Genomic DNA, 25,027 nt, shown 5'->3' on the forward strand with positions numbered 1-25,027 from the left:
GGATAGAGCCATTGCCAATGCCTCATTCTAGCGCTCAAGGGTAACCACCTGATCCTTGCAAAGGGGGAAGGGTGACGAAAAAGGTGTGTCTTCAACAGGGACAAAGCCAGAAAATCATTTTGCCATCTTTAGGGGCAAAATGCCAACACTTGTCCTTTATCTATGCCCTTGGTCTCCAAGATGACGATCAAGTGAACGGTGAGGATGTTTCTAAAAAAACAATGAATGCTAAAAAAAAACCTTATAATTTAAAGAAAAATTTTTCAAGAATGAAGAGATAGATGATTGTGATGTTATTAGATTAAACTAAACCCGATTTAAACACATTAAAATGTTCTAAAATCGAATATTAGTCTGGCCCAACTTGATTAGCTAGTTTACCAATCTCTTAGATGATGAGATATCAATCTCATGAAATCTAATCAAAATTGAAATTCTTGATTATGTTATCAATATTTGATTAAACTAATGGGGTTTACATCACATCTCCATAATACAACAATAAAAACAAAGATAATAAATTAGATTATCAATTCAACAATCTCAAAGAAATCACAATTATTGATTATTATTATTATTATTAATCTCCACCAACTTATAGATTTATCCTCTTATTAATTAAACAATTTTAAAAAAAATCTTTTCATTAATTATTAATTAATTATGCCATTGTTAATTGTTGTTAGGAGCAAAGTTGTAAATGACAAAGGAATTGGATCAATGGGGGCCATAGTGGAAACATGAAAAAGATGAAACAGCTTCTTCTTTAGCATCATTGGATGAAGTTGCTACCAAACATTACTTCTTTTTTCATTATAAACAAACATATTGGGACCTACCAATTTACCATCCTCTCCTTTCCATATATATATATATATATATATCAGTGTTTGTAATGATTCGATTAACAAAGTCGGATGGTCATCCATTAAAATTTTAGGTCTAATTTTGAGATTTAATCCTTATACTTTAATTATATATATATATATATATATATATTACTTTTATAATGTTTTTAGGATACAAAGTCAACTTTCATAATGTTATTAATAGGTCTAAATTGATAACGCTGTTAACTCTGTTTTAAAGTGATGACGTGGATTTTATTTTATTTTTGTAAAAATAGTTGTCCAAACTATCTTTACTGTAAGAGAGTTTTCAATAAAAGGATTACATTATCATTTTAATGACAACCATTAGCAATGTCAACAATTTTACATCTATTAATAAAAGTGGAGAAGTTCAATTATGTCAAATTAAAGTAAAAAGATTAAATTTCAAATTTTAACATAGTAGAAGGCCTAAAACCACAATTAGATTAAAACTTTACATATTTAGTTAATTGAAACATTATGGTAAAAAGTAGACACGTCAATTGGTGGATCAAGTTGGTTTTGGGTCCGATCAATTAGGATAAGATTAATTCGAGGTTTTTGAGTCAATTTTAAACTTAGGTCATTTCGGGTTCATTTCATTCGAATTTGAGATTCATTTTTTTTGTTTTTAATCATTTTAAGTTCATATAAGGTAAGAATTTATAGATCTAATAAAAAGTTCAAACAAGTTATGAAAAAAGCGTGAAATGGAAGTCCAAAAAGTAGACATGTCAATTGGTGGATTAAGTTGGTTTTGGGTTCATTTCATTCGAATATGAAATTTTTTTTTCGTGTTTTGATTATTTCAAGTTCATATAAATTTCGAGTTTGAATGAGATGGATTCAAGTAATTAATATTTTTATACCCAAATCAGATTGAATCAAATTTGAGTCGGTATTAGTGAAATCAAACTTTTGGGATAAGATAAGAATGTATAGATGTAATATAAAGCTCAAACAATTTATGGAAAACGCGTGAAATGGAAGTCTAAAAAGGTAGGTCCATGGTTGAGCCCCCAAAAGAGAAATATAAGTAAATAGATTGAGAGACAAGGGGAATCATTGATAGGTGTAATCAACAACGTGACTATTCAGTACATCCCCATCAATATTTTTGCCATTGGTCTGGTCCTGTATTAGAAGGGCTTCAAACAAGGTCAAGAAATAAAGGAAATGATGGTCCAAGACCATAATACCCTACCAACACATATGCCTATATACAACTTATATAGGGCTCTAAAGCTTAGTCAATGTGGACATGTGGGCACCTTTTCCTTGTGAAATGAAATAACATCATTTGTCATGCTCCTCAAAATCATTGTACTTCTTTCACCAAAGCTGCCATCTTATATATATATATATATATATATATATATATTATCATAATAATTTGAAGCAAGGTGGTAAAATTGAATGTTAGAAAATTCAGAGATTTATCAATTAGTTTTCCTGAGGGATTTTCGACTCTTTTAAAAGAAGTTTGTGAAGTTTTGAGAACCAACGGATTCAATAATATAGACGGTATTGTATTCTCAAGGTATATATATTCCATTTTAACCTTGAGAATTCTTTCATAGAGAAGTTTTTGAAGTATTATTTGTGCCTCTAAAAGCTGTATCTAGGGATGGTAAAAAAAACTAGACTTCGCAGGTTCTGACCCAACTCGATCTAATAGGGTCAAATTTTTTTTTTTGTTTTTGGAAATTGGTTTTGGGTTAGGTCTAATTCTTCAATTAGTAGGGTCAGGTCAGGTTTAGAGAAAATCCACCTCGCCCCAAGATATTTACCAAAACACCCTTTACATATAATATTAGTTTAAAATATATATAATAAAATTTATATTAGTATTTCTCTAACATAACTATACCTATAAAAGAATTAATAGTATCATTAAAAAATATTATTATTAATAAAAAAATAAAAAGTTAAAAACTATGGTATATCAAGTTAGAGCTAAGTATATCTTTGATTTTTCGAGGTGGGTAAATTAACATTTAATTTTTAGTCGGGTCTAGTTATGTTGAGGATAAATCTGTAGAGGTCAAGATGGGCAAAAAAACAACTCTACATTGCCTTGTTATCATCTCTAGCCGTATCAAGTGAGAGCACCTCATCCACTAAGCATATCTCATATTTGTGCTTGTTAGAATATATTACCATTTGAGCTTAACAATCATTAATTTCAACATTAAGGAAGAGATATAATAGAATGTAAACACTAAAATGAGAAATTAGTGATGATTCAAGTTAACCAATACTTCAAGCAAAACATTAAGCATATAGGAATTAGTGTGAATGTGAAAGGGAATAGATCATAATCAACAATGTCTTGAGTATTGAAGACATCAAAGATCAAAAAGGCATAGGCATCAAAGGTAAGTGGTCCTACTGTCTATGGAAGCTACAAATCAGTCCATTCCCATGGGTTTTTGGAGTCTTTTAGGTTTTCAAGTAGGAGAGTCAAGCCAAAATAGAAAAATTGGATAAGCAAATTGGCAATGGGGGGTTGATACAATAATCCATATCCTCATAAAAAAAAAGGGCAAAAACAACTAAGTGAAAAAAGGTATATATCTTTTATTAAGTGGCATGAACCAAAAGCCACATTGGGTTGGGGCTGAAAGTAAAGTTTAAGTATGATTGCTTTTACACAACCCCAACTTTGTCCCTAGAAATATCATCATTGCAAAAGACATTCGTAAGTCTTCAGTTTTATCCAAACTTGATTCCATCAATTTGATCATAAAATGTCATAGGCAAAAGATTGAACTCAAATTGGCTCGTACGTGAATTAACTCAAATTTAAAACAATATGAATCGAAATTCAAAATGAACTAACAAGTAATTCGAAATTATCTAAATATGAAATAACCAAAACCCTTAATGACCCACAATGGTGTATTTTAGCATTGTGTTTTAGAGTATATTTAGGGGCGTGCATTTTTTAATTTTAACAGAATTAACCAACCAAACCGAATTAGTTTAGTTAATCGATTAGTCAACGAATCTAATTCAGTTAGGGATCAATTGAAGGTTTTTAAAAATTTTAGTTATTGATTAATTCATTTTGAAACTAAGTAATTAACATTAACCAATTAGTCAAAATTATTGTTAATAATAAGTCGAATATATTAGAGATAGGTCCAATACGTTGCAGAAGACCAATATATAAAAATTAATGGATTTATAAATATTTTTATAATAGGTGTAAAAATATCAAAACTAAAGTATTTGAAAAAAAACTAAAATTAAACTAAAAAGTCAACAAAAAGTAAAAATGTAAACAAATTAAAGTACAAAAAAATTTAATATTTTTAGTATAATGTTTGTTATCGTGTTATTTATTTTTTATCAAACTTATTTTTTTTGAAACAATATTTAGAACTACTCATAACTCATCTCCAACTCATAAATAGGAAGATAATTCGCTTCAACGCACTCGAACCCACGTTCTCTTGTATTGACAACAATAGACTCGATTGGCATGTCTATTTAATTTATTAAAACATGTTTTAGTTAATCACATTTTATTATATTTTATCAATATACCTAAACTTTATTTTAACAATCTTATTTTCTAGTTTAGTTTCATGGCACAAGTAAAACAACTACAAAGCTAGCTTTAGCTTGTATCTTGTTATTTTCTTGGTTTTGCCTAAGAAGAACCAACACCCATAACTAGTTTGCCACTCACTCCACTTCACATGAGCATTTTAGATTCATAACATCTAATCCTAGACATTAAAGGATTTCCAAAAGAAACAGGTTGCTTTCTTCTTCTTTTTTCCTTGTTTTATTTACCACCCATTTTGTACTCTAATGAGAGCAAAGTTAGATCTAATCTTTGCATTGAAATCATCAATGAGGGAAGATTGTTGTTTTTGAATTAAGAAAACAAACGGTAAATATACTTTTTCGATATTTGGACTTGGCTTCAAGGTTCAATTAAGTACTAAGGACTTGACCTCAAAGTTTAATTTGGTAGTTAAACTTTTTTTGGTTTAATTAGGTATATGAATTTGGCTTCATGGTTCAAATAAATCATTTAATGTATGTGCTAATTTAGATCAAAAAGTCAAAATTCAAGTACTAATTTGAACAAAATAAACTTGTTTAAAATTAAGTTCAAATACAAAAATGTATATTTGCCCGATAACAAACAACCAAACCCAAAATAATTAGCTTGAATTGACCCGAACTTAATTAGAAAAATCTTCAAACCTAGGTAATCTGAACCTAAAAAGGCTCCAACCTGAACTTAACTAAAAGAATATAATCTGAACCTAAAAAAGCTCCAACCTGAACTTAGCTAAAAGAATATAATCTTCAAAATTAGATAAAAATGCGGTGAGCGTGGATCGAACACGCGACCTTCAGATCTTCAGTCTGACGCTCTCCCAACTGAGCTATCCCCGCCAATGCTTTCTAGAACTGTGCTTAAACAAATATATTTTATCTTCACTCCCTCCAATGTATACCCTAATGTCTACCATTCGAAGCCCTAGCTATAACACTTAATACAGGTCTAAGTGTTCTACAGACTAAAGCTGGACTCGACTTCAATTTATGAGTGATACAGATCACACTGTAAAATATTGATGCCAGATTTTCACTTAACAAGATCATAAATATTATTATCACAAATCAATTATATAAAACAACACATCAATACGATAATTAATCTTAATATTCAGGATCGAAGTCAAAATTTTTCATATTAAGAGGCAGAAATTAAATTATAAATTTTTCGAAATTGAGATATATGAAATTTTATCATTGTATTAACTTATACCTTCACAATTTTATAACACGATTTTACCATCAAAGAATAGAAAAGGAAAGCGATGGGAGTTCAAACCAGAACTGTCAATGAGCATTTTTGCATCTTTTCCTTCGTTCATTCGGTGACGACGACTGGTTTAGGATTTGAAGTCAATGACATGTTGAATCACTTGCGAAGATTGACTAAGACGAAGGCGAAGGAGATCCGATCATGGAAGGAGAGAAAGAGATCAGCCGTGAAGTGTGGCGTTGCCGCCGATAAGAAGAACACGGCGGAGGAAGAGGAGAAAGTAGCGCCATTGAAATGTACAGATCGAATAAGACGAGGGCGAAGGAGATCCTATCATGGAAGGAGAGAAAGAGATCGGCCGTGAAGTGTGGAGTTACCGTCGAGGAGAAGAAGAACACGGCGGAGGAAGAGGAGAAAGTAGCGCCATTGAAATGCGATTGGCGCCTTCTGCCCAATTAACCAATTAAATATTTTCCCGCTTTAACAGAAAATCTACCTGAAGCCGTTCAGTTTTTCTCTTTAAACAACTGCTGAAATTCATATTTTGATGCATTATGATGCTAAAATTTAAATTTAAATTTATGTATTTTAATTTAATATAACTTGATATTTTATTTTTATTGTGGGATTATTTAAAATAGTTAATATAACAGTAAATTTTAATCTACATCCATAATTCAATTCGATTAATTTAAAATCAATTTATTTTAATCTGATTTTATTATAAAAATTTATAATTTGAATTTATTTAACTTGAATTCAGATTTATCTAAACTCAAATTCACTTGAATTCTAAACAATTTAAATCTAAAATAATTTGAATAAATAACTTAAAATGATATAAACTCAAATAAAAAAGAAAACCAAACCTCAAATTTGAATAATCCAAACTCAAAAAACTAAAATTTTAAATTTTTAAAAACTCGATCCAAAACCAATTTAACTTAAAATGATCCAAACAGAAAGTGACTGAAATAAAAAATAATTTAAAATAGTTACAAATAAATCCAAAAATACACCAGCTTTAGAATTTAAATGATTCAACCTCAAAACTACAAAATTTAAAAATACCATTACCCCAATTGACTCGATGAACCAAAAAAAGAGCTAAAGCCTTAAATCTACCTTAGTCTGAAAACCAATAAAAACAATAAAGATATCCAAAAAAAAAAATAAAGCTGGAAAAATTTATAACCCAAATTGACTCAATGAAGCAACACAAATGAATGCTACAGCTTTTGAAAATTTAAATCCTATTTGCAATTTCTCCAATGAGATGCTAAATTCAAATTTTCATCTGCCCTGACTACAATTTATCTACAGACTAATTTTCATTTAACAACATTATCATATTATTAGATTTTACAGTCGATCGTAGCTGATTAAATTTTTCCTATCACCTAGAAATTTAGGGAGGTTGATAAAAATTGAAAGGATTTAAAAAGAAATTTAAAAACAAAAAAAAAAAATCAAAGAAGAGAGTACCTAAGAGATGAAAGTTCAAACCAGAGAGTCAATGACGTCGATAAACTTGCTAAGGCAACGGAGACGAAGGCAAAGAAAGCTCCGATCATGGAAGCAGAGAAAGAGAATCGGCTATGAAGTGTGGAGAGATGAAGAGGAAGAAGAAACATGGCGGCGGAGGAAGAGGAGAAAGTAGCGCCATTTGAATCTAATATAATTTGATTTTACCTCAAAATTTTCATAATCTGAATTTATCAACTTAATCCAAATTTACTTCAACCTAAACTAGATTGAACAATTAGATAGAAACTAAAAAATTCGAAAAAGCAACTTCAAATATCCAAATTTAAAATGACAAAAAAAGTTATTTAACTCGTAATGAACTAAAAAAATTGATAATATTTAGTTTTCTGTTCGAACTTCTCTAAAAATATTTAAATAGTATTTGAATTTGTATTCGGTTATATAGGTTGATATATTTGCTCATGGGTCCGTCCATGCAAGGTATGTAGATCAATTTTCTAAGCTTGTCTCGACTCGAAAAATGAGTTTATATTTTTGCATAGGCTTGATCCAATTTAAGAAAAGTAAACTCAGTGTCAACTCAATCCGTCCATATTTGATTTTTTTAGATCAATTTTATTTAAAAATAAATTTAAAATATATATAGTACACTAAATGCACTAAAAATATTTTTTTCTAACATATGAAAAATACATTGAAAAGTATTTATATTAAAAACACTACCATAAATATAATAAATATTTTATTATATTAAAAAACACAAATAAATATAATAATTATTTTATTACATTAAATATAATTTTTAAAATTTTATATTTTGGGTTGAGTTATTTAGTTGGGTGAGTTTTATTTTAAGTTTTGGATAATTTTTTTTAATAATATAATATATCCAGGTCGTGCTCAAGCAAAAAAAAATCTTGTCCAAGGCTCAGCCCATATAAAAAATTGGCCTCAAAACTTACTCAAGCTCATTTTTTGAGTCTCGTATTTTTATCTAAACTCTCTAATTTTTCAGATGGGCCTTCAATCTAAAGTGAGTGAATTAACTCATGACCAAGTCTATTCTACACTAACACCGTTAGTTTATACTAACATACCACATATATAAATTTCAAAATTTTCAAAAAAACCTTTAAATATATATATAATTTTTTCACATTAAAATAAAGCTAAAAAATTTATGCTTTTAATTAATTAATTTACTTTTAAATATATATATATTTTAATTTATGCTCATTACATAGTATATTGAGACATCGACACATATCACCATTAAATTAATTATTCGTGTCACGTCAACACAAACTAACAATGTTAGTCTGAAAGTACCAATTTAGATGACAAAATATAAATTTAAGTACTAACAATATTCAAAAAGTAAACTACATATTAACTCCAAAAAAGAGAAATTTAACCTTAAACTCGGATAATTCAAACTCAGAACATAAGAGCTTTAAAATCCCAATTGACTCAATACAAAACCAATTTAACTCAGAATTGATTCAATCCTAATGTGTTGGACAAAAAAAAATCCTAAAGTGACTAAAAATAAAGAATAATACAAACTCATAATAAATTATAAAAAAAACCCCTTGAACCTAAATGATTCAAACACAAAATGTCAAAACTTTAAATTTTAAAAACTTTAATTAATCCTATGAACCGACCGAAAAAAAAATTCAAGCCTTAAACCTATTGTGACCCCAATTGACTCAATCCAGAAAAGAATACTCAAGTCTTAGAGCTGCCCTGATCTCAATTAACACAATCCAAAAAATAAAAAATGCAATGAACTGGATCGAACACTTGACTAAAAATAAAGAATGATACAAATTCGTAATAAATTATAAAAAAGAATCCAAGCCTTGAACTTAAATGATTCAAACTCAAAATGTCAAAACCTTAATTAATTCTATGAACCAACCCCAAAAATAAAAAACTCAAGCCTTAAACCTACCCTGACCCCAATTGACTCAATCCAAAAAGGAATACTCAAGCGTTAGACCTGCCCTGATCTCAATTAACCCGATTCAAAAAATAAAAATTGCGGTGAACGTGGATCGAACACGTGACCTTCAGATCTTCAGTCTGACGCTCTCCCAACTGAGCTATCCCCGCAGATGCTTACCGTTCAATTTTACTACTTTAAATCTTATTTGAAGGTTTTCTCCTAAATTCAACCTCCCTAGAACTATTGTAATTAGAGTGATCCAAAATCACAACGTAGAGACATTGATAACACAAAACAATATGATAGAACATTAAAGCAATCTTAATGCATTATCTTTTTCTAAAAAAAATAGAAAGATGGATAAAAATTGAAGGCTTTAGAAGAAATCAAAGAGAGTACCTTAGAGCGATTTGATTCGTTCTTTGGAGACGATGGCGACTTCAAGATTTGTAGTGTTAACAATGCTAGATCACTTGCGAAGACAACGAAAATGAAAGCAAAGAAGCTCCGGTAATAGAAGGAGAGAAAGAGATCGGCTTTTCTGAAGTTGCAGAGAAAAAGAACATGATGGAGGAACAGGAGAAAGTGGCGCCATTGAAATGTGTTTGGCGCCTTATCAAATTATTGAGAAAAAAAAATTGAAAAATCTAAATCGATTCAAAATAAATTCAACTTATAAGTGAAATAGTAAAAGCAAGAGAAATTTAAAGCAGATCCAAAATCAATTTGATTGGTAAATAGCATAATTAAAGCAATATTATCAAGAAAAGGATTGAAAATTAAAATTAATTCAACTCATAAGGAAATTCAAAGATCTAAAATCAATTCGATTTAAAAATGACGTAGTTAAAGCAATGTTATCGAGAAAATATATTAAAAATACAAAACCGATCGAAAATCGATTCAACTCATCAGTAAAATTGTAAAAGAAAATAAAAATGGAAAATACAGTAAACTTTGATCAAACACACAACAGAGAGATCGATAAAATTGGAATGATTTAAAAGAGATGAAAAACAAAAAGAAAAGAAATCAAAGAGAGTACCTAAGAGTTTAATCCAGAGAACGTGAATGAGCATTTTTGCGGCTACTTCAAGATTTGTAGTGTTAACAATGCTGGATCACTTGCGAAGATAACGAAAATGAATGCAATGAAGCTCCGATCATGGAAGGAGAGAGATCAGCTTTTTTGAAGTATGAAGTTGCAGGTTAGAAGAGAAGGAAGAAGAACATGGCGGGAGGAATTGGAGAAAACGGCGCCATTGAAATGTGTTTGGCGCCTTATGCATTTAATCAATTAAATATCCGTTTTATACTTTTTTTTTTAATCTTAGATGTTGGATGATTATATTAAAATTCAAAAATATAAAAATTAAATCTCAACTACCAATGTAAAAACATATTCCAACCTATGTAACACGAAATGTTAACATGTTAATTTAACTGATAATATATATTTTTAAACATGATTAAATATAAATTGATCGATCACGGTTCATTAATTTAGTTGGTCTGAACAATTCAATAAAATAATTCATTAAAAGTTTTGTAAAATTATTTGAAAAATATTAAAATTGGTTCAACCACCGATTTTCTATCAATCTATACTAATTCACAAATCTACTAGTCTAAAACCTTTTTTCAAACCCGTACCCTAACCAATTTTAAATCCCAACAGATCCAATTCAAATAACCATAACCAAAACAAATATATAACTAAAATGCAATAGAAGAACAGCTAAGTTTAATACAAGAATTGCTTCTAACCTTAAGACATTTAGCTAAATTTAACAAAGTTATAAAGCAAACAGTCCGAGAAGAAACAGTTCACTAAATTTATTAGAACAGTTTCTAGCCTCTTAATGCACTTAACTAAATTCAACAAAAAAAATACAGAAAACACCCTAAGAGGAAACTGTTCACTAAATTTAATAGAAGAACCGCTTCTAGCCTATTAAGATACTTAACCTAAGGGAAAGGATTGTATGAAACAGTGACGTCACGTCCTTTGTATCTATTTTCCAATAGTTTTAGGTCACATCAATATTTTCATCTTGAAAAAAATCAAATCCAAATTAAAGTTCTGAAATTCAAGATAAGAAAACTAATATGACATAAAATTACAAAGTTACAAAGCAAACACCCAAACTAAATATTGCTCAATTAGCATATCCATACACTTTCAACCGTACTAAACATGTGTAATTTAATAATTGGTCCTTCTCGCCAACTCTTCACCCATTTACTAAAAATATTAGTGTATTTATATTTTAATTTTAAATTGAGCAAACAATGTATCTCAATTAACGCCTCACTCGTATACAAGAGGTCTTATAGCTCCTTGTCCATACGAAATTGGCAAGCTTCATCTTTCTCCGTAACTCTCCACGAGAGAGTTTGCTCCTTTCATTATTCACCGCTAAGACAATCGGCTCTCTGCGCCATCTTAAACGAAGGAAATCGACCTACTATAACTTCCGCTTGTCTGATCTTTGCATCAACAAGCTTAAAAGCAATCCAAGTTACCAAAATGGTGTGCCAACTAGTGTGAAAATATGAATATCAAGCAAGGAGAATATTGAGAGCTCAAAGCAGATCCAAAATCAATTCGACTCGTAAATAGCATATTTAAAGCAATATTAACGAGAAAAAAAATTGATCGCGACCTTCAAATCTTTTATCTGATGCTCTGCCAACTGAGCTATCCACTATATATGTGTTAAAACCATTTTTGCTGGTATAAATCTTATTTGCAGCTTCTCCAATGGTATGCTAAATTCAATTTCCTTCTACCTTGACAAAAACTATTGTACAGACTAACTCGATTCCAATTTAGATTGATACAGATCACACCGTAGATACCTTGAATGCCAAATTTTCATTTAACATTATAATATTGTTAGATTTTAATAATCGATCGTAGCTGATTAGATTTTTCTATCACCTATAAATTTAGAGAGGTTGACAAAATCGGAAGGATTTAAAAAAAAAATAGTAAGAGGTGCGAGTTCAAACCAGACCCTCAATGGGTTGATAGGCTTGAGAAGACGACAAAAAACGAAGGCAAAGAAGCTCTGATCACGGAAGCAGAGAAAGAGAGTCAGCTATGAAGTGTGGAGTTGCAGAGAAGAAGAAACATGGCAGCGGAGGAAGAGAGGGGCGCTGTTTGTTTGGCACCTTATCCAATTAATCATCTAAATACTTGTTTGGCAAAACAAAAATTATAATGGGGTGAGCGTGGATCGAACACGCGACCTTCAGATCTTCAGTCTGATCTGGAGAGAAAAAAAGAAATGGAGAGAAAAAAAATTGAGTTCAATTTGATTTTTTAAAATCGGTTCCATTATAATTTAAATGTGTTTAATTCAATTTGATTTTTGATTTACTAGTTAAAAAATTTAATTAGCATCACTGAATCAATATTCTAATTTTATTAAATAATTTTTAAAAAAATTAAAAACCAAGAAGAAGAAGAAGAAGAAGAAGAAATAAACATTCAAAGTAATGTCACCCAAAATTAAATATAATATACTACATAAAAATGAAATAAAGGAAAACGCTGATACTAATGTAAAAACACATTCTTTAACATGCTAATTTACATAAAAATATATATTCTTTAATTGATCTAACCGATTTGGAAGATCTGATTAAATAAATCATAAAAATTCGTAAAAATATTAAAAATATTCAACTGGTTCATACCGATTCGGAGCTCTACCAGTCTAAAGCCTTTTTCCGGACTGGTATTCTAACCAGTTCCTGGTCAAACCAATCCAGTTCAGATAACCATAATATAGCTTAAATGCAATCCAAGTTACCAAAAATGGTGTTCCAAGTTCCAACTAGAGTGAAAATATGAATAACAAGAAGCAAATGAAAGGAACAAATTCTTATTTATGAATATAACTTAAATTATTCATCAAGCACACTACCACACACGTCAGCCAATTCATATATCCCAATCACCAAGTTTCTCTTTTTAACTGAACACATAAAATTAAATAATGAATCCAATCCCTAAAAAAACAAAACTACTTAAAAAAAGGGGTCAAAATTCAGTTCCACTCCATATTTGGAGGGATTTATGTAAGAATTCTACACAACCCAGAGAGAGTTATGGAGTAACAACTAACAAGCCAGTCCCCCTTTACCCCTCTTTTTTTTTTTCTAGTTCAAGTGTCTTAGAGCTATAACATCTCTCCTGCTGTTATTATTTTAGCTTACCTGCTGCTGATGACTGCCGTAGATCGGATATGCCCCGTATGCGGTGGCTGCAGCCGCGTACATGCCTAAGCTATTTGGTGGTGGCAAAGCATAGCCGTAACCATCGTAGACCTGCCCTCCATAGTAAGCTCCACCCCACTGGTTACTGTAATCAGCCCTAAACTGCAATATCACAAAATAATAGGTTAGGAATAATTCACCATAGCTTTCTTAAGGTAAATGTACTTGAGAGGTCCCTCAATTTGTACTATTAAAAAGAATCAAATAAGACCAAACTGGAATAAAATTAACATTTACTGTTTCAAAAAATATAATTTATTGTTTAATAGAGAGTATTTTAAGTTTTTATGGTTCTGTAAATGAAATCTTCTATTTGCAATTGTTTTCAATTGAAAAAAAAATTTCAAGATATTTTCTAAACAATAAATGTTAGCTTTGATGCAATTTGCAATTATTTGATTCTTTTTAATAGTATAGAGACTACATTAATCTATTTAATAATAAAGAGACTAATTTGATCTGGTCCCTATAATACTCGGACCTCCTAGGTACTTTAACCCTTTCTTAACGGTGAAAGGGGAACTGGATAGAGAATAAAGACCTGTTTATTTGCTGGATTGCGACCCCAAGAGAGACGCACTGTTTGCTTGCCGATATTCGTTTCATTCAACTTCTGTAATGCCTCCTCAGCATTGTTCCTGTTAGAGACTCAACAGTAACTAGATCACACCTTTAATATAGTAGTCTTCTATAGGCAAAAGCAAAAAAATATAGCCAAAACTTCACCTGTTGGCAAATCGTACAAACCCACATCCTTTTCCAACAGGTATTTTAACAGAGACTAATTCACCATACTGAGAGAAAGGTTGCCTGAGGTCTTCCTCGGTCACATTAGGGTCAAGCCCTCCAACAAAGATCTGTAATAAATTTTGATTAGCCAAAGGAGGTACAGATTTTGGTCCTCCTGAGAGTTCAAGCCAAAAGAAGCTTAAAAACTTACTGTTGTATTTGAAGAATCTCCATCAGATTGGGTTGAAGAACCATTTGATGCATAGCCACCTTCCAAGAAAAAAAAGAAAGCGAATGTATCAAGCAAAATCCTAAAGGCTTTTATACTGTAACGGTTAAATTTGCCTTCAGTGGTCGAAAATAGATGGGGCCAGAATGAACACCAAAAGGTTTGCAAGGATGCAATTATAAAACCAGGTAAATAAGCATCTGGAGTCGGCAATTATCCAAGCACTCACATTATTTTATAATGCCAATCATGAAATTGCCACAAAAGTCAACTTTTCTATTAAAGAAAATGAAAAGAAAAAGGAATGAAAGAAGTTAAAGATTCATTATTAGACACAATTCAACTAAAAGTATGTTACGGTCATGAAACAATAATGGAATTTGTCAATCACACATTATCAAAATTTGAGATAACCCAATTAGCTTCTCTCATAGAATACAAATCTATGATGGTTTCGATTTAAAAAAAAATCAAGTCGGTATAATAACCTTTATATTTCTTCAAAACCAACAACAAACTAGTCCTTACTGAAAGCAACATACGAAATAGCTGATCAACTTTTAACAATTCCTATGCTATTTTATTGCTCATAAAAGAAAACAGGAATCGTGACCCTTGAAATTCAGCTGTGGTCACTGACGATGCTATTTTATATTGCATGAAAAAAGGTACTTACAAATAGAAATGTTAGGAAGGCATAAACCCCATCAAAAGAGGCTAGTGTGAGTTTGGATGGGCGGTGTGGTGCAGTGCGGTGCGTTTAACTTACTTTTTGTCTCACGCTATAGTATCACTATAATATCTAATCTCACCACCACCGCTGTTTTTACACTAACAGCAGGTAAACGCACCGCCCATCCAAACCCATACTTAACCAAGTTGCCCAACAGAAAGGGAAAAGCGGGATATGTAAGAACTTTGTTACACTAAAACAAACAGAAAAGTAGCATTTTATTGCCCCAAAAAGCTAAGATTTGATGTCAACAAAATCTAATAACCAAAAGAAAGGCAGCTTAGATAAATCATAAAGTGCCTCAGAAGGAATCACTGATCTGCTAGGTTTGAAATTTTAAGTCAAAGTAAGGGAAGCAGCACCAAATATGAAAGGGTAAGGTGAGGCAAGACTCGAGATAAACTTTTTACATCTACTACAAAGCATCCCCAAAGGAAAAAAAACAAAGAAATGCAAGCAGCAAGAAACAGAATGTAAAAAGATAAGCACTTGTAGCAATAAAGGTAGCTCCTTAACTAAAATTTTAAGATGTACCAATCCTTTAAAGCTTAAACAGAACAAATAAAGAAAAAGCACGTTAAATAATCAAATACCCTGTGAAGAATATTGCTGTTGATACCCTGATGACTTCCTGGGAGTTGCAGCACCAATACGCATAGGCCTGCTTGAACAATATGCACCATTCATTTCAGTCATGGCTTGGGACCTTTCAGTATCATCCCCAAACCTCACAAAACCATAACCCTTTGATCGACCAGTATTAGCATCAATTACAACTTTTGCAGCTTTAACAGAAGGATATTTACTAGCAAAAGTTTCATGCAATAGGCTATCAGTAACATCTGCAGCTAAATCTCCTACAAAAATAGAAAGATCAGGACCATTTTCTGAGCGCTTCTCTCCTGTGCTAAAAGTAGCCCAATTCAGGCGGAATGGCTGTTCTGTATTAGGCATCAACATGCCACTATAATTTTGAAGAACTTTCTCTGCCATTGCATGTGAAAAAAATTCCACAAATCCATATCCTTCTGATAAACCAGTTTGCTTATTGCGAATGACCTTAATGGACACAATCTGCTCAAATAAATTCCAAATATCAATTATTAGACAAGCAACTAGAACCCTTAAATCAGATTTCTATATTTCCTGTGCCTCTGCCTTCTAAAATCAATCATACTTGGTTTAAATTTAAGCAAAGGCTCTATCACAATAAGCGAACCTTACATTTAAGCCAAATGTACTGAACATATTGCATAGATCAACATAGGCCAAAAAGTCAAGATATTTTGAATTTAACATGTAATTTAACCTCAACATTCATAATATATGTTGTAAACAGCTTTTTAACATTCCAAACAATATCTTCAACCAAGAAAGTCAAATTCCAAACTTGTTTCAGGCTCTAGTTAATTAATCAGCTTTTTGTTGTATTATCTTTAAATGCCTCAAATAGCAAAATCAATAATTGACTACACCCAGTTTACTGGTTCATACTCATCCCATTCATAGTATTTGATTCTATATATACAACCACGCGAGCTACATACCAAGACCAATAACACTGACATAGATACACAACCCCATCTTTTTGCTACAAATACCCTATAACAATACTCGTAAGATTACTATTTTCATCAATAGTAGTCAATGAAGATGCATTTAATTTGAATAATCTCCATAAATAGTACAAAATAAGTGCTCTTATAGCATTCTCACGTGCATTTACATACACACTAGTCACACAAGCATATCAATCGATTGACAGTGCCATAATTGCAGAAACCACAACAAATATAATTTCAATAATTAATGAAATATAAACATATTCACAGCCAATCATTCAATTAAAACTAAGCATCTAATTTTTTTAAAAACAAATCAATATAATTAAGAGGAATTCGTATCAAGTTTCAACCTCGCCAGTAGAAGCGAAACAGCTATGAAGATAGTTCTCATCCATCCAATGATGCAAATCACCAACCCAAACGGTCTTATTCTCGCCGCCACCACCAGATCCTTGCTGCTGCTGCTGCGACAGCGCGTGACCGTGGTGATGATACTGATGATGATAAGGCACGTAGTGTTGAGGCGGAGGAGGTGGCGGCGCAACAAAGTGTTGCGGTTGCATCATTTGATGCTGCATTACCATAGCCGCCGCAGCAGTCGGAGGATACTGCATAGCCACCCACTGTGGATGCGGTTGCGGCGGCGGTTGTTGTTGAGGCCGTTGATTCTGTTCCGTTTGTGAATCCGAACCACCGTTTTGCTGCATCCTTATCTCTTTCTTATTGCTATTAATTAAAAAAATACAAATAGATAATTAAATTTTCAAAAAAGACTTTGAATGTTTATTAAAGATTGAATTTGAATCTAATTTCTTTTTCTTTTTTCTTTTCTTTTTTTTTTTGAAATAAATTTCTGTTCTTTTTTTTTAAAGCTAAATCTGAGTATTTTCAGGGGAAAAAAAGGTACGGCTAGGGTCTAATTTCTAAAGCACTTAAAACTATGACTTAAGCGAAGGGTGACTGGGAACATGAAACGTGGAGATTAATCGATCGTTAGATGGTGAAGATATAGTTTAATATTAACCGTTGGATTTTGACATGTTGTAGTGGTGACATGCACATGATACTGTTTATGTGGGTCTCTATCTCCTACCCTGAATCCGCCGCCAGCTGCATTCTTTTAACCTTTTTCTCCTTTTTAGGATTTTGAGGATTTAATTTAGGTATAATTGTGTCTCAGTCCGTGAACTATTTAAAATTTGAAATTTAGTCTTCATTCTTATTTTTAATAATTTAATCCCTCTATTTGTTTGGTTTGGATTTAAAGTTAAATTCCTAAAATTAAATATATGTTAATCTAATTATAAATAAATTTGTGACTACCGCATGAGCAATTGAATCTAATATTTTAAAGAAAAATAAATAATCCTTCTAATTATTTATGAGATTGGTTGTTTTTTAGCACGTCAGACATTATTTTCAAAATCGGACTGATTGGTCAAATCAAAAATTGATCCATCATATAAAAAATCAGCCAATTGGATTGAGAATTGGTTAGACTATTGATCTGGAATGAGGAGTAGGATCCATTTAACTCATAAACTGGTTAAACTAGGTGATCAATCCAGTTAAATTGGGTTTCTATTTTTTTAATATTTTAAATAATTTATTTAATTGAACCTGACAAATCTATTGAGCCGGTCGAGCCAAGAATCAGAGGTCTAACCAATTCAACTACCGATCCAATTCTGAAAACCTTGACGTGAGATCCATTCAATGCTATATATATACATATTTAAATTTTGATTCATATTTTTTAATGTCCAACCTAAAATCCAAACTATCATTTTAACACCCAAGTTGACTATAAAGTTCGACTAAAGAATTTAATTGATATAATACCGATACTTTAAAAAATTAATCAAAGTATTTGGAAGTTTTCGAACCAATTTAAAATCTTAGTCATAATTTAGGGATTTTAAGTGAAATTAACCCCTTGATTTGTGCAAGTTGACAATTCTTTCTCGGCTCGGCATGTTATTAGAACATGTTCTGTTTTAGGACATGAATCAAAACACAACGAAGGCTAGCAGCCCAATGATAACACCTTTGGGCCTATTTGTCGAATCCGAAATAAAATTACTCACATATTCATGGATCCATATACATGCTAAACATTTAATAATTTTTTATTATATAAAAAACATTTAATATTTTTTTTAAAAAAATCCAACATATAATAATTATTATTATGTCTCAAATCGATGAAAAGATTGTGAAACATTTTATATTTTATACCTTATTTAAGTTCAAATTCAGAAAATTACTTTAAAGGTAAGAGATGAATCCTAACTTTTAAAGAGTTAAAAAGTGAAATTTTACCATTATATTAATTTATAATTTCATAAATTTTAAAAGGACTAAAAGGCACATTTACCATTTTTTGGGAGGGCCAAAGCCAATACTTGCCCCTTTATCTACACCCTACATTATCAATGAATCATATGATACCACATAGTTAAAAATGAAGTACTAATAAACCTCAAATTGTGGTCTATTAGTTGAGTGTTTACTTTTTCCAAAAACATCATGGGTATAAATAATAATTGTACAAAAAAAATAAAGTACCAATAAAGACTAAAATTGAAATCTTAAAAATTTAAGGTCTCGGTCTAAACCCTGAACTTAGTAATATTTAAATTGACATAAAAATATAAATAAAACCAAATTTACTTTTATTAACTAATAAATTAGATGCATTTTTTTGGTATACTTAATACATTACAAGCCTAGTTATCAACTATAACATAAAAATTCGTCGTATTCAAATAATCTAATTATTAAATACGAGTACATATGACACGTCACATTATCATACATCTTCGACATATATATAATAAAAGGTTTATATTTAATACCGACAATCTATGCATCAACTATAAATTTATATGATAAGCGATAGACCTAGTTATGATCATTGCTGTTTGGTCCAGTAGAATGACCGGCGCCGGGGCTATGACCGGGAGTTGTCGGCCGGAAATCATCGGTATCATACTCCGTACCAACATTGTCTGCAACAAATGCTTCATAATGATCAGCTTTCAAAACCCTTTCCTCACTAAATGAAACTCCATAAGCAAACAACAACACAAAGAGAAGGGCACCAACAAAAAGGATATCGTTTTTAGCCATGGAAACTAAAATATTCAATCACTGTAAAAACCTAACAATGGAATATAGAAAAATAAATAAAAGAAGTTGAGATATGGCCTTAATGCTTTGGGAAATGGGTATTTATAGAACTATCAGAAGCTACCATTGTTTAGCTTGGTTGATTATAATGGATGTCCCCTATTGGATTCCATTACGACAGGACATGTTTCAGTATAGTCCAATGTTGTGTTGAAAAAATCTTGAAGTGTGCTGTTTTTTTGCCATGCATTGTTTCTTTATATTTGAAAACATCGTCTATGTATGGTGGAGGTGGTAACTTCACGCATTTGCTAAGATGAATGAGACTCCTTTTTTTTTTTTTTGGTATAAAAGCAACATGTAGACTTTTTGTTGGGTTCAATTTTGCTTCATTGAATATCTACCTTCAAAAGTTCTTGGAATGTACACCGTTCATGCATTATATATCACGTGGTAGCTAGATATAGACTTTGATTATTCCGAATCCGAGCTCAATCCAACTTGATTTTATAATACAAAGGAAATTTTGATTTTAGGGGAGTAAGATAAGAATATAAATTGTTGAGGTAAATTTATAAATTTCATACTAAAAAGATTAAATTGGATTACAAAACAATATTAGGGGGTGAAATTGCAATAAAGCCACTTTATCCAGGGTTTTTCCCTTTTTGGATATGACTTGACTCGAAATTGATCTAAACGACATGAACACAATAAAAAACCCGACTAGCAAGCTTGACTTGCCTTAACTAAACTGACATGGGCCCGAAATAAAATAATCCAAGCCATGGTTATCTTTTCTTTTTCCGTCAATAAAAATTTAGGGAAGAAAAGGCTACCCTAATCTAGGGTTGGAGCATGACATCGATCTCATAAAGAGCTAAAAGCGATACATATTAATTACCCATCAAATGAGATTGTTGGTAAAACTCAAATTATGAACCACCTGTATTTGAGGGTTAAGGCCTCCAAATTATGCTATTACTAGGGGTAAAGCCAAAAAATTATTTTTAAGGGTCAGAGTGTAATTTTATCATTATATTAAAATATAATTTCATAAATTTTAAGGGACTAAATGACAAATCTATTATTTTTGGGAAGACCAAGGCCACTCCCTACCCCCTTTTGTGCTTGCCCCAGGCTATAACCCCTGTAAAATTTAGAAATTTATCAGTCAATACATGATAAAATTATATTTTAACCCACTTAAAATGATAAAATTACGATTTAATCTTTCTTAATATTGTAAAATTATAAGTTTGCAATGAAAAGAAATTACATTTTAACTCTCATAAAATTTAATAATTTAATTTCAATCCTCCAAAAATCCCATATTCACCATTCTTGTTTCATTTCTATTAAGAATTACACATATGCATTCGATTCATTAACCCAAATCAAGAAGAGAATAAATGAACATTAACTTGGCTCATCAAAAGATTCCCTAGCATAAATACAGCAAAGGGAAACATATCAAAAACAAGTATCAAAAATGGCACCAACCTGTTTGCCTTTTGTTCCCAAAGAACATAAAGTGGAAAACCAAGTTGTCTTCCAATGTTCCTTGTGCCCCTCAAAAATCTTTCCAAACTCGAATAAAATGAATTCTCTGCCATTCTTAAAATTTCAAAAAGAATCATCACATACCTTGTCTGACTTGGGAGGATACCAAGCTCAACATTTGATGGTTGAAATACCATGTGGTATTTTAATTTTTTTCTACTGCTATATAATTTTCATTTTCGTCCTTGTTGTTTGTTACTATTTTAATGTTATTAACCTTAGTTGCGTGACAAGCTAGTGCAGCCTATATTTGTGCAATATGTGTCAATTGGCATGATAAGAATCTAAGGAGGATTTTGCGTGGTTGGTACGGCTGCTTGGAGAATCTTTTTTGGTGTGATTTTAGTTCGGGTCAATTTTGGATTATGATTTGAGTTTGAATTTTTTTGGTTCAAGTCAATAGGAATTCAGATCATTTCAAGTTTTGATCGACTTAGGTTCATACTATTTCGGGTTATTGTTTGGGTTATTCAAGCTTGGATTATTCTGGATTTGGGTTGTGTTAGTTTTGGGTTGAGTTAAGTTAATATGATTAATCAGACTAATTTGGGTTTTTTTTTTTGTCATTTTGATTCAATTTAATTTTAGACTTGGGGTTGAAGTTTTTTTTATTTAGGTCAATAAGATTTTGAATATTTCAAGTTATGATCGGTTCATGTTTAGATCATTTCAAATTATTTATTCAAAGTTATTTAAATTTAGATCATTTTGAATTTTAGTTAATTTTTCAGATCAATTTAAGATGAATTGGAGGATTTTGAGAGAGAAAGATTGAGTGGAATTCTCTTATGAGTATCTCATCAAAGTACAAGGTTGATGCCTATCTTAGGAAAGATACCATCAGTGCAGATAAAATAAAATCTATATAAAATAAAACTTAAAATACTTATTTTAAAATTATAATTATCAAATTAAGTAGAGGAACGAAAAGCATAAGTAAAATTAATGAACAAGAAAAAACTAGAATTTTCATTGTAGTCAATAGAGTATAGAAGCAAAGTATGTAGCCAAGCTAGAGCATCAAAAACCAAATTTACATCTAAAATTCAAAGGACTATAGTGGGTAAAAGCATTTCGAAGTCCCTTGTATTAGGGGTCTTACTTGAAAATTGGATAAATTAATCTTTTTATGTTAAATCAAAGAGCAAACAAGTTCTTTCTGTTAAAAATTGGCATGGTTAACAGAATAACCAAACAATTACGCATGAGATGCAACATGCATCATTTTGACATATAGAGATCAGTTTTTAATAGTAGAATTGGATAGAATTTTTAACAAAATAACTAATTTACTATTTGATCGAATATATCAGGATTAGTTTGTCCATTTTTTAAGTTAAAGAAGTAAAATACAATCCAACTTTTAGTATAAGGACCTCAATGATACTTTTATCGACTATATTGTATAAAAGTGCCCCAAAATGCAATTATTTTACAAAGCACTTGCGAGTAGCGATAGGAGACCACAATGCAATTTCAAAGCTGTTACCATTAAAAGTAAAAGACGTGCATGAACCATTGTGCTCCCATAGAAATCCAAATGGACCCATAATGAAAGATATTGAAGTCAAATGAAGCTAATGATGTTTGTATAGTGTGCTATGAGCTTTCCACTATAAGGGAATGGGGGAGAGGTACTGGCCGGTGTCTAAAGCATGGCTAAAGCATGGTTGGTTCCTCGAGTTGAGGAAGTTGTTATTTTCCCAATAAGCTAGGTTTTGATAATGGAGAAATGGGTTCCCATTAGTTCATTGCATTTTGAAAATTCGATTCAATTAATTTGAATTTGATCGATAAAAGTATCATAGAGGTCTTTGTATTAGGGGTTAGATTGTATTTTGTCTCTTTTATTTAAAAAATTGATAAATTAGTCCATGTACGTTAAATTGAAGAGCAAAGTGGTCATTCTATTAAAAAAAATTTTCATTTCAATTTTTAAAAATTGGCCCCTGTACGCCAGTATAAGGTATACGTGACATGAATAACTATCTGGTTGTTTTATCAGTCGCACCATTTTTTAACAATAAAAATGGATAATTTTTTTTAACAAAAATAAGTAGTTTGCTATATGATCTAAAGTATAGGGACTAGTTTACTCATTTTTTGAATAGAGGGGACAAAATGCAATTTGACTCTTAGTATAAAGGCTTTCATGATGCTTTTACAAAATTTGACTTGAGCCCATTGATAATAAAATTTTGATAACTTGAACCTATTCATTTTAAATTCAAAATTGATTCAAAACTTTAATAACTCAAATTTGAAGTTACTCAAATAAGTAACCTTAAAATGACTTAAACCCGAGATGACTTGACTCAAAAAATTTGACAAGCAAAGCTGAATGACTTAACTCAAAATAGAGATGATAGTGAATTTGATATATAGGACTTGTAAATGAACCCAGTTTGAACTAACGAAACCTTTGGTTCATGCGCGTTCATTTATTTTTTAAGCTTGTCATGTTTGATTCGTGATCGTTAAGAATTTCAAATTATGTATGTTTGATATATGTTTTTGTTCGCTTGTTTCAAATTATGTATGTTGATGTCTGTTTATTTAAGTTAAACGAATATGTTCGTGAACATTAAATGAACATGTACATAATAAACATATAATTAAACATGTTTATAAACAATATTCATGAATGGTTATAGTAAATGAGCATATATATTATTTTCTAGATGTAAAATAATCAAATACAAGTATTAATAATTATATCATAAACAATAATAATTGTATTAATATATAATAAATAAATAATAAACGAGTTTTTCATGAACATAAATTAACTTAATAAACTTTGTTCACATTCAGTTCATTTAATAAACGAGTCTTTAAAACTTGTTCATATTCATTTATTTAGCTTGATAAAATAAACATAAACGAACAAAAATCAAGTTGTTCATCAAATGTTCTATTCATTTACAACCCTACGAATATATGTCATTATTGTAAAATTCGAATACACAATCTGCTTAAACATCCAAATCCATTTATTATTTGCATTAAATCCAACCTTCACTACCCAAATCAGAATTGATTAAATTTTCATCAAATATTCAAACTCGCTAAATATCAGCATTTAATAAAATATTTTTAAACAATCATTTAAAAAGTAAATATGATAATTTATATGGATATCTGAATCCAAATTCATTATCCGCAATATTTGAATTCACAGAATTAAATCAGATTTGGGTAATGGATAACTAAAGGTTAATATTCATATCTACTTTGAATTTATTACAAATAGAAATTAAAATATTCAAATCTGTATATTATTCAAATTTATAATATTTAAAATTTGCCAAAAAACAAATCAAATATCCACAAATATTTAAATCTGCATTATTCATTTTCATCTCTAACCTAACTCAAACTCAAAACAATTTAAATTAAAACAGTTCGAATCTGAAACTCAACTCGAAGTCAAATTAATCCAAATCCAAAATCAATCAGATTCGCTGAATTATTGGGTCTAGTTGTGACTACTTAGTGATGAACATGGGATGGAGAATTGAGCTTTTTTTCTCTTTAACCAGCCGTCAAATCCTAGCCATTGAACATGTTTTCATAATCTTGGTAAGTCAAAGGAATCTATGAATCTATGAATTGGAGTTGATGGATATGGTGTACTTGGAAAAGGGGTTTATAGGAAAATTTAGTGGAGAAGATCATCATGG

General features: G+C 30.6%; 2 protein-coding genes and 2 non-coding genes across 6 annotated transcripts; all 4 read right to left on the reverse strand.

The window, feature by feature from the left end:
• Window positions 1–5,218: 5,218 nt before the first annotated feature.
• Window positions 5,219–5,291, reverse strand: TRNAF-GAA (transfer RNA phenylalanine (anticodon GAA)). Its single transcript has one exon. It is a non-coding gene; the product is annotated as a tRNA-Phe (tRNA).
• A 343-nt stretch (window positions 5,292–5,634) lies between these two features.
• LOC128041948 (uncharacterized) lies at window positions 5,635–7,318 on the reverse strand. The gene is made up of 2 exons (XM_052632966.1): window positions 7,153–7,318; window positions 5,635–6,114 (listed from the first exon to the last, which is right to left on the reverse strand). Exons 1-2 carry the CDS (start codon window positions 7,299–7,301, stop codon window positions 5,841–5,843), a joined length of 423 nt encoding a protein of 140 aa, XP_052488926.1. The 5' UTR covers window positions 7,302–7,318; the 3' UTR covers window positions 5,635–5,840.
• Window positions 7,319–9,200: 1,882 nt separating this feature from the next.
• Window positions 9,201–9,273, reverse strand: TRNAF-GAA (transfer RNA phenylalanine (anticodon GAA)). The gene has a single exon. It is a non-coding gene; the product is annotated as a tRNA-Phe (tRNA).
• Window positions 9,274–11,266: 1,993 nt separating this feature from the next.
• Window positions 11,267–17,556, reverse strand: LOC105773565 (polyadenylate-binding protein RBP47B). 3 transcript variants are annotated; one of them, XM_052632675.1, is made up of 7 exons: window positions 17,000–17,554; window positions 15,678–16,158; window positions 14,334–14,392; window positions 14,120–14,250; window positions 13,935–14,031; window positions 13,334–13,495; window positions 11,267–12,381 (listed from the first exon to the last, which is right to left on the reverse strand). In XM_052632675.1, the coding sequence occupies exons 1-7, from the start codon at window positions 17,354–17,356 to the stop codon at window positions 12,364–12,366; spliced, it is 1,305 nt and encodes a 434-aa protein (XP_052488635.1). In that variant the 5' UTR covers window positions 17,357–17,554; the 3' UTR covers window positions 11,267–12,363. The 3 variants fall into 3 exon arrangements, with proteins under 3 accessions (XP_052488635.1, XP_012451023.1, XP_052488636.1); XM_012595569.2 differs by lacking the exon at window positions 11,267–12,381 and having other exon boundaries at window positions 12,984–13,495; window positions 17,000–17,553; XM_052632676.1 differs by lacking the exons at window positions 11,267–12,381; window positions 13,334–13,495; window positions 13,935–14,031 and having other exon boundaries at window positions 14,116–14,250; window positions 17,000–17,556.
• Window positions 17,557–25,027: the final 7,471 nt, after the last annotated feature.

Source organism: Gossypium raimondii, chromosome 6 (genome assembly GCF_025698545.1).
Source record: "Gossypium raimondii isolate GPD5lz chromosome 6, ASM2569854v1, whole genome shotgun sequence".
Taxonomy (NCBI): domain Eukaryota; kingdom Viridiplantae; phylum Streptophyta; class Magnoliopsida; order Malvales; family Malvaceae; genus Gossypium; species Gossypium raimondii.